Source organism: Poecilia reticulata, linkage group LG7 (genome assembly GCF_000633615.1).
Source record: "Poecilia reticulata strain Guanapo linkage group LG7, Guppy_female_1.0+MT, whole genome shotgun sequence".
Lineage (NCBI taxonomy): Eukaryota > Metazoa > Chordata > Actinopteri > Cyprinodontiformes > Poeciliidae > Poecilia > Poecilia reticulata.
In genome coordinates, this window is record NC_024337.1 from 17,528,829 (window position 1) to 17,544,219 (window position 15,391).

At 36.4% G+C, this 15,391-nt stretch overlaps 1 protein-coding gene across 3 annotated transcripts in view; it reads right to left on the reverse strand.

Annotated features, from left to right (window-relative positions):
* Window positions 1-11,007, reverse strand: part of prickle3 (prickle homolog 3) — a 28,228-nt gene extending 17,221 nt beyond the window's left edge. Inside the window, exons 1-2 of one of the 3 annotated variants that reach the window (XM_008414369.2) lie at window positions 10,759-11,007; window positions 263-342 (exon numbers count right to left, since the gene is read on the reverse strand). In XM_008414369.2, the coding sequence (XP_008412591.1) occupies window positions 263-342; window positions 10,759-10,800 (122 nt within the window). In that variant the 5' untranslated portion in view covers window positions 10,801-11,007. Of the gene's footprint in view, window positions 1-121; window positions 229-262; window positions 346-10,758 lie in introns of those variants that run through there. The other 2 variants (XM_008414368.2, XM_008414372.2) reach the window with 2 other exon arrangements.
* Between the last annotated feature and the right edge of the window lie 4,384 nt (window positions 11,008-15,391).

Below are 15,391 nucleotides of genomic sequence, written 5' to 3' on the forward strand. Positions count from 1 at the left end.
TTTTCTTTCAGCAAATGGCCTTTTTCTTTTGAGTCTCTACTCAGTTAGCGATTAATCGATAACTATATTAGTTGATTTCTACAGATAATTAATCGTTTCAGTCCTACAGCTCGGTTTTTACTTGCTATTTTCAGCTRCAGCAGATCCAGAGAGCAGCAGCAGAAACTGTGACCCGACTGGAGGTGAGTTTTCATCCTGGGTGAAACACTTCCTGCACAGTTCACCGGCAGCGGTGGCGGCAGCGTTTGGGAGCAGGTTTTACCTCCAGCCGTGGACGCGGAAGCCGGGACACTGATCTCCGCAGCGCATGCAGGGCTGGCCTCTGTCTGGGTCTTCTTCCTCCTGCTTCAAACACAACATGAAGCCGCTTTAGTTCACATTAGTTCCTGATCGCAGCTCTGGTTCACTCTTTCAGGAAAACGACAGGCAGATACCAACAGACGCCAGCACAGGCGGCGCTTTGCATGATGTGGTCAGAAAAACAGCCAGAAGCCGAGAACAGACAGATTTATTACATTTTCRCTTTTGTCCGGGGTTCAGCGTTAGTTTTCTKCCAAACSATTAACATAATGAATGAGGTACATGAATGGTTTTATTACACATTCACCACAGGGTGGGTACACTTTTCCCACAGTAAGATTCAAACAGTTTTCARACTTTTCCAGCACCAGACTTTAAATCAACTAAGAAAAAAAACWGTTTCTATGTCTTCTTAGTATTACAAGAAATTGCTAAAAATGTCTTGTAATAGCATTCTTAATCATACAGCAGGGACAGCATAAACTTAAATATACTAAAATGTTATATTTTGAAATGTCTCTCACTCACAACACACCTGACAAAGCTGAGAACAAAACACAACAACAACAAAAAATTGTAATAATGTTGTTTAACGTATAGAATATAAGACAACCTTTTTTCAATCAGTGAACGATAAATATTCAATGCATTGGAACAATCTAAACAAATCGTGTTASGATAGATCACTTTTGAGCTCAAATTAAATGCTTCAACGAAACGAAAGTTATTTTAAAAAATTCTAAAAAACAATTCTGCCATTTAGCAAATAGAAATAATTGAAGTAATTCCAACTAACTTAAAACATGAGAAGTTTGATCTGGTTTAACTTCAGATACTGAGAAGTTTTTTTTAAATACCTAGTTTCAACCGCAAGTAATGTTTTGTAAATTTAGCCTTTTAATCAAACGTTAGATTGCACTTTATCACAAAACTGTGCTGATTGAATATCAAGCACTTTCAAGGATCTTATCCTTGAAATCAAGCACTTTCTGAATTGAAATTCAAGGATTTTAACCACCAGTACAAACCCTGAACATCTGAGCTCAGATTGTATCAGCAGATCAAACCTCCAGGCTGAACTGAGCGCTGAATTAAAACAGACAAAACTGCTGAGCTTTGATACTAAAACTGCTTTGCTTCCATTCCTGCAGGAACGTGTGTGTGTGTGTGTGTGTGTGTGTGTGTGTATTCAGCATGCATTTTGCAGATCCAGGCCTCTTTTTAGAGATGTGAGGAAGGAAGCAGACACAGGATGAGAGCTGCACCCTTTCCCTCCCCATGCAACTCTGCCGCTCTGCTCTTTTTTCTCCTCTCTTCAGTAAACCAAACTCTGCTGCATCGCTCCTCTCATTTCAGCCAACACTTTACTTTTCAGAGAATAAGTATAAACAAACTCTGCACACGACTGACATGAGGATCAGAGAACCAAACAGTTGMTTCTGGCTGAGATCTAAATGCGTAAACAAGCTGCAGGTATGAAAGCAATAAACTGAAGTACCTGTGCATACCTGCTCACCTGCCTTATTTCTAACCACCAACCCTAAAACTGGATTCACGTTAAGCCTGTTTTGCCAAGCTGAGATTTTTACGACTGCTTTCGAGAACTGCAGCCCATTAACAGTGGAGACGGCTCTGTTTTCACAGACATGTGAAGGCTGTCGGGTAAAAACCGACCTGTGGTTTTCTTTTATTTAACCTGAGTGAATGTGTCTGGATGTATAAGCTAAAAGATAACCATCTGAAATGTAGGAGAAATCCAAAACACGCCGAGAATAATTTAATTACATGCAGATTTACAAATACACTTTGACGGTTTTTTGCATATTGTCACGTTAAAACCACAAACTTCAATGTGTTTYACCTGGATTTCATGTGCGGATTCTGCCCCCTTTACTTTGATACCCTGCGATAAAATGAAATGCAGCCAGTTGCCTTAAGGAGGAGCCACATGGCTCCACATTCCTGCCTGAAACCCCTGAGGAGATTATTGAGCAATCTCAACCGTTCACTTATAAATGGAGAGAGCGCATTGCTCTTAWTGGAACATTTGTTTATTCACAGTTGCTGCAGAGCAATCGCTGCTTTAGTCCAATAACAGAAAAAAAGTTTCTAAATTTGTCAGTAGTCACTTTTTAAAAAAAAGTCTGTTATTGTTATAGGTGTTCAAAGTGGGGGMCGGGGGCCATTTGCAGCACTTTGACTGATTTTTCACGGCCCCCAGACCACAATTTAATAACAAATTACAAAAATCAGGACAAAACTACAACTTTTAAATCAAAATCTAGTTACATAATCTTAGATGCAACATAAAATGATCATCTTTTCCATGCTTGCTGCTTTTCTTCCATTCTTATGGTAAATAGGACAACATCTACTCAACGATTTATACTCTAAACTACACTTTGGTGCACCCAAATCAAGTCTATTTGTGCAGCACATTTCAGCAAACAGCCAGGTTAAAGTGCTCTGCATCATGAAAACATAGAAACATCATAAACAGTCAACAAATGTGAAGCCGGTAACAAAYATTACATTGTTAAATTATCAATACAAGTATGTGTTTCAACTGTTTCGCAGTTTCTGAAAGTTTGTTCCAGATCTGTGGTGCAGATTTTTGATTGCTGTATTAAAACTTGGCTAAATGCAGTAAACTGACCAAGATCCAGTTTTTATTTTTTTAGTTTCTTAAATCAAGCCCAAAATAATAAATGAACAGGACGGCTTTCAATTAACAAGGAAAGTACAAATATGCAAAAACCATTTGAAGTTCTGATCATGTTCCTACAAAAAAAACAAACTGATTGTATCTGTTTAATTAAAATACTTTATGCTAAATTTATTGTTGAGTAGGTTAAAAAAAAGTGAATTTTTGGTGATGATATCGTTTAAAATTTATATTTATTTTGAGCTGATGTTTTTGGCCCAAAAGTGGTACAAAAGGTTTGGACACCGGGGCTACGCTTTAACAGAGGGGTGAGTTACACTTTTAAGCTCCGGTGAACTGTAAAAAAATAAATAAATAAATTCTCTAATTTACGGTAAAATACTGGCCATTGTGGATGCCAGAAGTTTACCATATACATACAGCTTTTACTGTATTCATACAGTAGAATTCAGGCAACAACATCTGCCGGTATAACGTAAATTAGAGACTTTTTTTTTTTTAAACCAGTGTGGCTTTTGACAGGAATGTGCCGCCATACAGTCACCTAATCTCTGTGTGAATCCAGCTGCTCTGTGAAGGCCTTAGAGGTTCATTAGAGAACATGTCCAGTTTCATAAAAGCTGGTTTTATGGCCTGCATGCAAAGAGGCACTAAGCGTGAAGTAAAAATAACTCCACTCATGGCTCTAAAGCAAATATGGTGGTGGCAGCGTCATGCTGTGGGTGATTTTCTTCCGTAAGGGAGCTTGTGACTTCCATCCTATCAGGCTAAACCTAAGCTATTTTCCCAAAAGGACAGGGTGAAAACGTATTTTATAAAATAAAAAGCCAATAAAAGGCATTGAAGATGGGTTATAATGTTTAAAATACAGATGATTTCTTTGTGACTGGGTCCTTCCACTTTTTGTTTCCTCAAAAAAAGTTCCTGAGTTGTTACTCTGACAGGCTGACTGAGCCTTGGAGGCACACGCTTTAAAAAAGAAAAGAAAACTTCTGTACACTGAGGTGTACATCTGCAGTCCTCCAGATTCAGAAAGAATTTAGCTGCAGGATAACATCACAACTGGAAACTTTAGTCGACTTGAAAAACGTTTACTTCAGAAGCCACAGGGGAGAAAATGAAATGATACTTCTTGATCTCAGTAGGTTTAGTTTATGTGGCTCTGGACACATTCAGCAAAAACTAACGGGGAAAAAAAGATCAATTTTCAAAAACATTTAAAATGAAATATGTCGCCCCTGCAAAGGCCCGGAGTGCTAAGGTAAATAGAGTAAATGTGCAGTTAATAAAATTTGTATCTCAATCTTAATTTCTGTATTAAATAATCACAAAAATACTGTAGTACACATACAAACAATTATTGTAAAAATTATTTTGCTTAGTTGCACTCTCGCTTTGACTTCCACAGTGCTGAAAATGCAGATTAATCCACAGTGAATATCAAAGAAGACAAGAAACATCTCTATAATGTCACTCTTTTATACTTCTACACCATATTATCATATTATGGATGATTTTTAAAGAACAAATAGTATCACATTTCCAGTAGATGTTGTCACTCTTTGCCTCAAGAACACGTCATCCCAAAGTAAAACACAAAGGTGGGAGAATCATGATGTGGGGATCTCTAAAGCCAGAGGCTCCGATGGAGCTTCATATTCCAGCTGATCAACCTTAAAGTTACGGTAAGAGCAACAACGGACTGGTACAGATGTATTAGAAAGGTCTAGTCAAAGCCCAGGCCTAAATCCAAATAGAAAACTGAAGTAAGACACAAAACATGACATTCAATCTCCATCCAGTCTTACTAATCTTTAGCCAAGAACGGATAAAAATGTCACCCAGCAGATGCTGTAAAAGTACTACAAAGTGTAAACAAAAGGGTGGCGAATACAAATGCATGCCGCACTTTAGAGATTTTTAATTGTTAAACAATTTGTGCTGTAAATTTGAATTGAGATAAACTATAATCCTCAAACGGATTGATATCAGGAAGAGAAAAGAGTTGAGATTGTTGAATGAATGCTCACATGTTTCGGGCAAATTGTAATTAAGAATAAAGCTTTGGGTTCAGCGGTGACGCAACGAGGGGGCAAGAGATTAGAAACAGTGAGAAAAGAGTTTTATCTCTACACAAACATGGATTAAATAAGTTTGTCTTAAACTGACACAGTTGGGGTTCACAAAAAACAAACAGTAATTTGTGATGAGTGTTTATTCTGTTTGTGTTGGAACACACTTGTAGTACATGTTATATATACAACCACCTTAAAATAATAAGAAAACAGCCGCTTTACGTTTGTTTGTAATGACAGAGAGCGGAGAGGGGCCTTCCTGTTCTGCTTTTTAGCTTTCCATGAAGGATACAGTATCAAGTCTTTGTCTGCAGGCTGAGGTTTTCCTTTTGTGCTCTAAACGGGAGTGGCAACAGGAAGTTTCCTCCAAACAAAAACAAGGCAAGGTAAATAATATGTTCATTAATCAAGTCTAAGTCAACTCCACCAGCAGCCCATTGTGTACTTTTGATGTTTAAAAACTACAACATTTAACAAGAAATCTGAAAATATAAAATTAGTTAGTGAAATCCTGGTAAAGTAATCAGCTAGTGGATCTTAAGCTATGTAATGTTGGTCATATTTTAAATTACTTAAAATGAATAATGATGAGTAAGCATATTTGCATTTGAGTACAAATTTATTATTTTACACTGCTTTTCCCAATCCTACAGTTTTCTCTTGGTGCGTTATTTTGACTTGCTGGCTGTGATTGGTTATTAATACGAGTGAATGCAGTATTAGCAAGGAATGCTCTGATTGGATGAAAAAAGCCTCTCAGTGATTGGCTGCTCATGTGGTTCATTTACATAAACTTTGTCAAGTTGCAGGTAAAGACACAAAACCAAGCAAGCACCAAAAGAACGCCATCCAGTTCAAAAATATGTGACTTCTAACACGTAGAGAACAACATGCAGGCACATAGATGTTGACTTCTACATGCTGGAAGGCACATATTTTTGAGCTGGATGGCGTTCCATAAGTGCTTACATCATATACGTGCTTACATCCGTCACGCTCACTTTGGTGGCACAAATGTGACGCAGAAAGTTGCTTATACGACGTCCTAGCATGGATGTTAGGATGCTAGCATTCTGCCTCATCTAGCTATGGTTCGGGTAATGTTAAAAATGTAGGTGCACAGCCCTCATCAGCAGGTGAGCGGACACGGTCATCATCTCCTCCACTGCTCCTTGGAGTTTGGAAATAGAAAGTGTCCACAAATTTTTGAACTGGATAGCATTCCATAAGTGCCAAAACACTTATTGAGCAAGTGTGTGTGATGTAAACACATTACTCTTCGTTCACAGATATATGTGCTCACATCAGTCTTATTGTGTGCACTCAGGCTGGTGGCACAAACATAACATGTTGCTTATACAACATGCTAACATCCATGCTAGCTAGCATTCTGCCTCATCTAGCATGTGGCTTAGGTAACGTTAACAACGTTGGCTTACGCCTTTCATCCAGCAGGTAAACGATCAGGATTATTATCTCCTCCATTGCTTCTCAAACTTAGGAAAAATAAACTGTCCATTGTTTTTTTATCCTTTATCTGTGACTTGACACTTTATTTGATTAAGTTGTTAGCATGAAGACAGGCAGCGACAGGCAGTGGTTACAGAGTTGCAGTGATTAAAAAAAAAGACAACTGTCCTGAGGTCATTAAAGTGTCGCCATTTGCACAACAATTTCACCAAAGATCCTCTTTAACCCGTCTTTGATATCACTGCCACTAGTGTGTAAAAAGCCTATTTAAAGTAAATAAATACTGCTTAGCTTGGCATTGGGGCAAGTAAAGTCTGGCAGCCCAAAAAGCCAATATGTATACATAATACACTGGGGAAAACCTTGAACTTGCGTCAGTGTGGGAGTCTGAGGTTTGATCACATCAAGGTCATGCTGAGCTCCATCATGCTGCCAAGTAACGGTGTAACCAAGAGAAAGACAAACTGAAAACCAGCCAGCTTTGTTTGTCTTACATCAACATGCCAACGCTCTGGCTAAACCGGGGACTACTTCTCATAATATTGGGACAACAGATAAATATTACATAATAATGATGTCATTTGGTCCATGGCAACAGTGTTGTTCTCCTCAAATCATCAAAAGCTGTGATAAATAGGTTCTTACACACTGAAAAAGAACTGACAGCAACATTTCGATTGTCAAAGCTGTGGTTCTGGACGGATTAAAAATTAACAGGACAGGTCGGAGGTCAGGGGCCTTTGCTGCCTTGGCAGGTCGAGTATTAGATGCTCGTCTCGTCACTGGGTAGGATCAGACAGCCTGCTGGTTTCTCTGCAGCACAATGCAGCTCAGTGATGTGATGGTTTATATTCTTTCCTTCCTGCTTTCTGACCCACCGAGGTCAGCTCAACCCAAAACAGCCTGGATGCGTCGTCTTCCTCCAGCCTCACTCTTAGGACTAAACACAAGTCAGGCCTCTCTAAAAACAAAACAGAGGGTTTCTGCAATGGAAGGCCTTGATCCCATAAAACCTTCAAGTTCAGCTGCATCTCCATTTGCAGAAACAGTTGTTAGAAATCACTGTGTTAGTTAAACAGAAAGAGAGCAAATAGACCCTGACACCAAGCATGTTTCATCTACTTTAAAGGGGGAGTATTATGTAAAATCAACTTTTTTGAGATTTAAATTATGTAATAATCTTATCCCTTCATAAAAAAATACCTGGAGTTTTGCCTTTATTCTTTCATGCATGTTTGAGAAATCCCTTTAATCTCCATGGCAACCATTTAGCTGTGCAAAACGACTGGGTGGACCTACAGCAGCCCTCCTCTACAACTTACCTGACTATTCAGCTCCTTCAGACTAGCCAGCAGCAACTAGCAAACACATGGTGGAGCTGCACATCTGCTGACCTCATTACTTGAGCTACTTCTGGTAAAAACGCTGTGATAACTTCCTGAAGGCGGAGTTTCAGAAACAGCAGGAGTTTTTAAAGGGACAGAGGCCCAATTTCAAGGTGCTAAATTACAAAGTCAAATTTCTTATAAGTCATATTTGATATATATCATTATTATAACAACTTAAGTTAACATAGTTACTTGATTGTGCTATAAAATGTTACTATGTGCCTAGAAAATAGATAATACTGCCCCTTTAATGTTTATACTGCAGTCTAATAAATATGAGATTGCACTGCAGCCTGGTTTATATCTAAAACTGACTTTCAAGAACATAAATATTGTGACTAGGTTAGAAGATGACAAAAATACAAGCTGACGTATTCCTCAATTAATAATTAAAGTGATATTATATATATATTTTATTATATTTTATTGGTTCTGGTCACCATTTAAAATTAGCATTTTGGATATTTCTTTACCTAATTTTTAGGTACCGTATTTTCCGCACTATAAGGCGCACCTAAAAACCTTCAATTTCCTCAAAAGCCGACAGTGCGCATTATAATCCAGTGCGCCTTATATATGGACCAATATTGAGCCACAACAGGTCTAGCAACTACGGTAAGCAGCCACCGACTTCATTTTCCCCTGTAAAAGAAGAAGTGCGCGGTGCATGATGGGATAGTTGTCAGAACGCTGGTTTGTTAATAAAGTTTGATAATACATTTAAAGCCAGGGGGCGGAGGGGCGGGGGAAGAGAGACAGAGACTGCGGCGGCAGTGGTCTGTGTTACCCAGAAAGCAGTTGGGCACATTAACACAACACCAACACCATGAGTGAAACAATGACTGGGGCAGCCTTCTATATAAAGTACTCGGGAACCAGTTCTGTACAAATGTGGATGTGTAATAATAGAGTACGGAACAAATTGGCAACCTAAACAGAACCGTCTATTCTGTGCACCTTATAATGCTATGCACCTATGAAAAAAGTTTTAAAATAGGCCATTCATTGAAAGTGCGCCTTATAATCCGGTGCGCCTTATAGTGCGGAAAATACGGTATGTTTCATGTCTGCCACATTGTGGCTATTTAATAAGTACATTTTAGTTTTGGGACTCAAATAATTGTTAAGGGAAATAATCGCATTATGGTTAATGATATCCATCCATCCATAAATCGATCCATCATAATTGTTAACTATTATGAATAGACTGTCACAAACAGAATCACAACCACAATAAATGGAAAGAGAGTAGCATAAAATCTCTAACAAAAAGCATCAACAATTTCTTTTGACTTTCTTTCAGTCTTTCTTCATGATGTCAGTCCTCACATCTATTTACTAAGTTGCACACAGAAACTGCACTTCAATATATCTTCAAGTTTAGTAATATTCTTTGATTTTCTCATGAAACAGTAGAGAAAATTGCAATAATAATAATAATTTCTACAATACAGATGTTGGCTGAGGTTTCTACTTCAAATTATTCAGTTAAGAAAATACTTGATCCCAAAGCGAAATTAAAACGTTAACTCATTGACGTCATTATTTGGAATTTATTGTAAATCCAAAGTCTTAGCATAACAAGAAATGTTTCACAATAACAACGTGACAAACGCCCATCCCTAGTGTTACATGCTTATTGTTAAATAAGTACCTAATGATTTGCTTTGAGCCTGTGTGTGCAGACAGGCACGAGATCAAACTTTATACTTCTTCCTGCTCCCGTTTGGATTTGTACATTTTGTAGAATCGTATAAGTGTGTTTTAAGATTCAGTTAACAGTTTTAAATGTTTATTTTCAGTTCTTATTAGCCACACCGATTACAAAATGTAATCTGTTGGTGAGAATCATTTGTCAGATTAAAAGTACATTTTAAAAATACCAAAATTTAAGCAGACACTTTTCTTTATAAGAAATGTTTTGGGGTGTTTTAGTTATTGGTCTGATGCAATTCCCTAGTTGTAATGTAGTGTCTAATTCACTGTAACTGGAAAATAATGACAATTAACAGAAAGGTTAGAACACATCCTTAGTGAATTAACTACATCACATAGTCTGAATAAAATAAATATAAATGTATATTAAGGCTCATAAAATCAAACTAACAACACAGTAATTCAACTGATGTGTATGAAAATGTAATTATATGTAGTACAAAATGTACACCTAGAAATTATATAATGGTAGTTACTTTAGATTCAGATAGAAACAACACATTAAATATGTAAAAAAAAAAAAAAAAAGGATTGGTTACACTAGTAGTTCACTTTTGGTGAGTAATTTATGCATTGCATTGTGCATAGCCAAATGTATGTCAAATAAACCGCTGCATTTTTCTTCATTAATCTAACTATTTAAGTTGTTTTTATGGTGAAAACATACCACGGTGTTTACATTACAAACCCTGAGAAAGTACTTGAGTATGTTCGGGTTCAAATTGCTCTACATCCCAACCTGCTTGCAGCTCAGGTACAGATTTATGAGCCACTCCTGACTTCACCTGAGGCGTCACGCATCATGACTCAAGAAACAACGACTTCAAGAAGCACGCCAAATAAAAAACCAAATAAAAAATAACATCTACTGCGTGTTTTTACCTCTAAAGTGGGAAAACAAGACGGGAATATCTAAACTATTCAGTCCAACGACAAAACAATAGCCAGGTGAAGGTGGGACGAAGTTCCGCTTGGATTGTTTTCTCTTCTGGACATTTTTTTTTTTGTTGTTGTTTTTGCACAGGTTAAATTCACGTTGATTGATGTGGATATGAAACAAAACAGACACTGAAGGGTTGAGAGTTGACTTCTTGATTAATAAAGTGCTGAACAGACAGTTTAAATTAAAAACAGAAGAACTTACCGAGCGGTTGGACCGTCGCTTCTTCGAGCCGCGCAGGAACATGATGTCGGCTGGACGTTAAAAGACACTTTTCAGGTGGGAAAAAAAAAACAGACGGAAAAGAAAAATAAACGATAAAGTCTAAAAGTGTGGAAACAGTCGGAGTCTACCGTGAACTACATGCTGCTTCCCTGTGGAATCCCCCAGACTCTTCATCCCAGTCTTCACTGAACACTTTTGGCTTCGGATCAGATGTGAAAAGTTAGCTTAACTGAAAAAAAACCACACCGCTTCCGGTAGGACTTCAAAATAAAACGCACATTTGCACACTGCTTTTGGATGGAGACAAAATAAAAGGAAAATTATGTGGTAWAGAGGTGCTTATCAACAAAATACATAATCGAAAATGCATTTATTTCATTAACATGAACCTCGTATATCAAATATATTTTAWACTAATATTTAAAACAGGAATGCCTTCCTGTTGTAAAGCATGTCCATGCTCTGGTAGATTTGCTCTCCATAGTTTGCCAAGTCTTTTTTTTTTTTACAGGAATTTCTGCATCAGAGTAACTTGAGGTAATCAGCCTGCAGTTGTGATTAAGTTTTAATGAATTCCAAGTTACTTTAATAGCAGCTTTCATCTCATTTGCATTGTTAATTTTGAATCCTTTCCTCTACCTCCACAGATTCTCAACCGCATTTGGGCCAATGTGCTACTCAAACAAACACAGTATAATATTGTTATTTAACCAGTTGTTCGTACTTTAGATGGTATATTGAGGTGACTGGACTTGGTGCAAACTGTAGAGAGAGTCTTCATGACTCTTGTTAACAAAGGGAAGCATGAAGTGCTTTAAATTTTCCTGGACTTCCTGTTGACCCCAGTTGACCAAATCTACTTTCCTTTTGTGCCTTTTCTCTTTTCCCATGAACTCTGGGAACTTGACTGCCTAATAAGATGTACAAATTTTATTTAGGCTGAAAAAAGGACATTTATGCCACCGTTTTTTCCTCCTCTCAACTTTCTGGTTACATATTTTTAAAGTATTTTGTGCCTTACACTCCTATGATATAATGCACCATATTCTGGACCATTATGCCGGTCATACTGTGGTCAAAAATGCACTACTGCATTAAAAGTGCTCATTTAAATTGGTCTTATGTAATACTGAATACAAAATTTTGGGTTTTATATTAGCTTCAATCCATAATCATAAAAATGACCAGAAATAACAACAACAAAAAATCCCACTTTGTGTAATAAATATGTATAAAATGTGTCCACCTTTTGAATTGAATTACAAAAACGTACCATGTGTTTATTGACATTGAAATTTAAATTAATTGAACACACTTTTAAAGAATAGTCACAAAAATAYATACCATTTAATTATATAATCATTATTTTATTTTTTATGTCTAAATAAAAGGCTTACTTTTCATAAAAGCATATTCTGTTTTATGAATTTTTCTATTTGGTTTTGATTTACTGTATGCTTAAAACGGTTTACAAATTAGGGGATAATAATAAATCCTGTAGCTACATCCATTAATTTATAACCTCCATCTTGTTCTCTGGGAATAGATGTTTCSACACCAGTTCCTCTGATGTCATAGTGACTCCATCACTGTAAATATATCCTTTGAATTAAATTTTGAAATAAGATMAAAATCATTCCACAAAGAAATCTGAAAATAAATAAACAAATAAATAAATACAAGTCAGTTTGGGGGATATCATCATCATGCTTTTAAAAAGCCTCGGAAGYAGTTTGGTGAATGCTGGCATGATCCCAAAGAGGGGATTATCATTCCACTTCAGGGCTTTAAAAATAACATGGATKCAATTGAAAGGTACTAAATAAAAGGGAGGGATTTTAATAATAATAAAAAAACAAAACAATGTAATCTCAGAATAAAGCATGGGRATGCACTCTCTCTGTAAAAAATGAAAATCAGATGAGATTAGAGATCCCACGTGAATACTGTCTGCATGAACCGAGATCCTCACTGTGGATTATCTCACTATGYGAGATAATTTGTTTTTATCCATTAACCAACAACAGGGGTTACAAAACTACTCAGTTGATTCTGGGAGATTTTCAGAGGYGGGCAGAGTACCCAAAAAATTGACTCAAGTAAGAGTAACACTACTTCAGCATWTTTTTACTTAAGCAAAAATAAAAAGTAGCCATCCAAGAAATTACTCAAGTAAAAATGACTATTATTTCTCAAGTAAAAGTAAAAAAGTATTTAGTAAAAAAAAAGTTTACTCAGTTACCGAGTAACTGATCAAATGATCAATCATTTAATATTTAAAATCACATCATCAGACAGAGCAAAATATAAGGTTAAGTGGAAGTTTTGGTTTCTAAGGACAAATATTCATATAAGTAGCAAAAAAGTAACAAAATCAGGCAAAAGACATTTTTTTTCCAAATCAGTTTCTTCGAATAAAAAAAATGCATAAAACTTTTAACCAAAACTGTGTCTGGTGAATTCATCATTAAAACATGTTTGTTTTTCATTGAGTGGGTAGAAAATCAAGAAGTGTTACTCAAGGAAGAGTAKAAATACTTAATAAAATTACTCAAGAAAAAGTAAAAAGCACACCGTAGCAAAAATACTCCTAAAAGTACATAAAAAAAAGTTACTCAAATAGATGTAACTGAGTAAATGTAGCCATTTTTCACTAACTCTGGTGATTTTGCGTCTTTAAATGTCACACATTTGATAATCAGTAACTGACTGGCTCCATCTAGCGGCAATAAGAAGAACAACAACTTAAAACCCACATCCAACAATCAAATGGAAGAAACTCAGGACAAAAGATAGAAATGCTAATACTCTTTGTTGTAATGACGGTTTATTTCTCAAAGCAAACAATAATCTGAATTTAAAGAGACAGACTGCACATTGTTAGAAAAAAAAAACATTAGAATGACAAGATTTTCCTCCAACACACTGGTCTCCAACAACAAATTTATAACCTTCTGTCTCTTTTTAGTAAAACAGGGACACTACAAAAAAAAAATCTCAACAGAAAGATGGCTTTCAATCTTTASAAAATGTGTTACAGATGTATGAAAAAAATCAYAACCTGAGGAAGAATAAAAAGATGAGTGAACGKGAGGGAGGACGACGTAAWCTGCGTGGTATCGATYATCTGAGGATGAGTCAATATCGAATATATAAAAATCAGAAATATGTTCTCAAAACCAAAMCAAAAGAACAGTATTGACAAATAACCACAGAACCCATTAATTGTTTAGGACTCAGAAATCAAACAAGTGAAAAAGGATGGAAGTATAACTACATGAAACTGAAAATAGATTAGCTTTTTTCAAAGATTTAGTTAAAAGGTTATGAGTTRTCAATGTCCTCCTTGCGGTCGATAACTTCCAGATTACTCACTTTGATAAAACAGAGATTGGAAGATGAATAATTGTAGGAATAATGTTTTAAATTATGATCTGAGTAATGTAGCATCAGATATGGAGGTTGCTGTAAAAACTGGGATTCAAACTTGGTTTTTATTGCTTCCGTTTGCTTCATACAAATAAAAATGTTGGAAAATTCCCAGCGTTACCAGTCCTGTAAGGTTAACTGGAAGGTTAAGATGTATGAATTAAGGCAACAGCGCCCTCTGGAGTGACAATATCGCAGTAGCATCCTTCCCTTTGAATCCGTTTGGCCTTTTTATGGTTAATTATCTGGGAATTGATGTTTTTTTGGTGTCTGATGTTTTCTGAGACATGAAGTCCTAAAATGCTGTTCTTCTGCTAGTGCCAATGCCAAATAATACTTCTACAAATCATGTGTTGCCGATAGCCAATTAAACCTGTAAGTAATAAATCAATTAATCGCATGAGTTTGATCATTTCCATTTGCATGATCGGTTTTTTTGTGTCTCTCTTTCTACCAAAAGTGGATGAAAAAAGTCTCCAGCGTGGTTTACTGGTCTTAATAGCCCCTTATTTCAAGGATAATTTTCTTTACTTCAGTACCAAAAAAGGTTGCGGCAAAAAAGTTGAAACAAAATGCTTTACAAAAGCAGAAGAKATTATAAGYTAAACAGTATCAGTGCYAAACCTAAGACCGATTTTTCCCGAGATAAAACGCWACTGAATCCAGCACCACTGTTGTACYGTTGGCCGCYAATAGCTCTATGCGCCTTCTCACTCTCCTAATGTCCGAATAAATGACATTTAAAAGGGCCATTTTCTTTTAAATAGGTTGTTACATCTCTGATTTATTAACACCACAGCGATATTGAAAGTAGCTCTTTTTTTTAGTCGCAGTAACAACTTCCACACCAAAGAGTTAGCTAGTAGCACTTAGCATGGTGCATTTACGTGGTGACTGTTTCTCCAACCGGCCACATTAGCTTCAAGCAAATACATAAAATATGAGCATCTTCGCAGCAAAAACACAAAATCTTACCAGGTGTGTTTGGTCTAATTAATTTTTCTAGAAAGAAATATGAGCTTGTTTTAAGCCAATAGCTTAATACTGATGAAGAAGAACYAGTTCCTTTTCTGATTATTTCACTTACYAAGACATTTTTCCGATGTTGTAAGTGAAATGACCTGCCAAAGGAAGTAGTGCTTTTTCATCAGTATTAATTAATTACTAAACAAGCTACCATTTC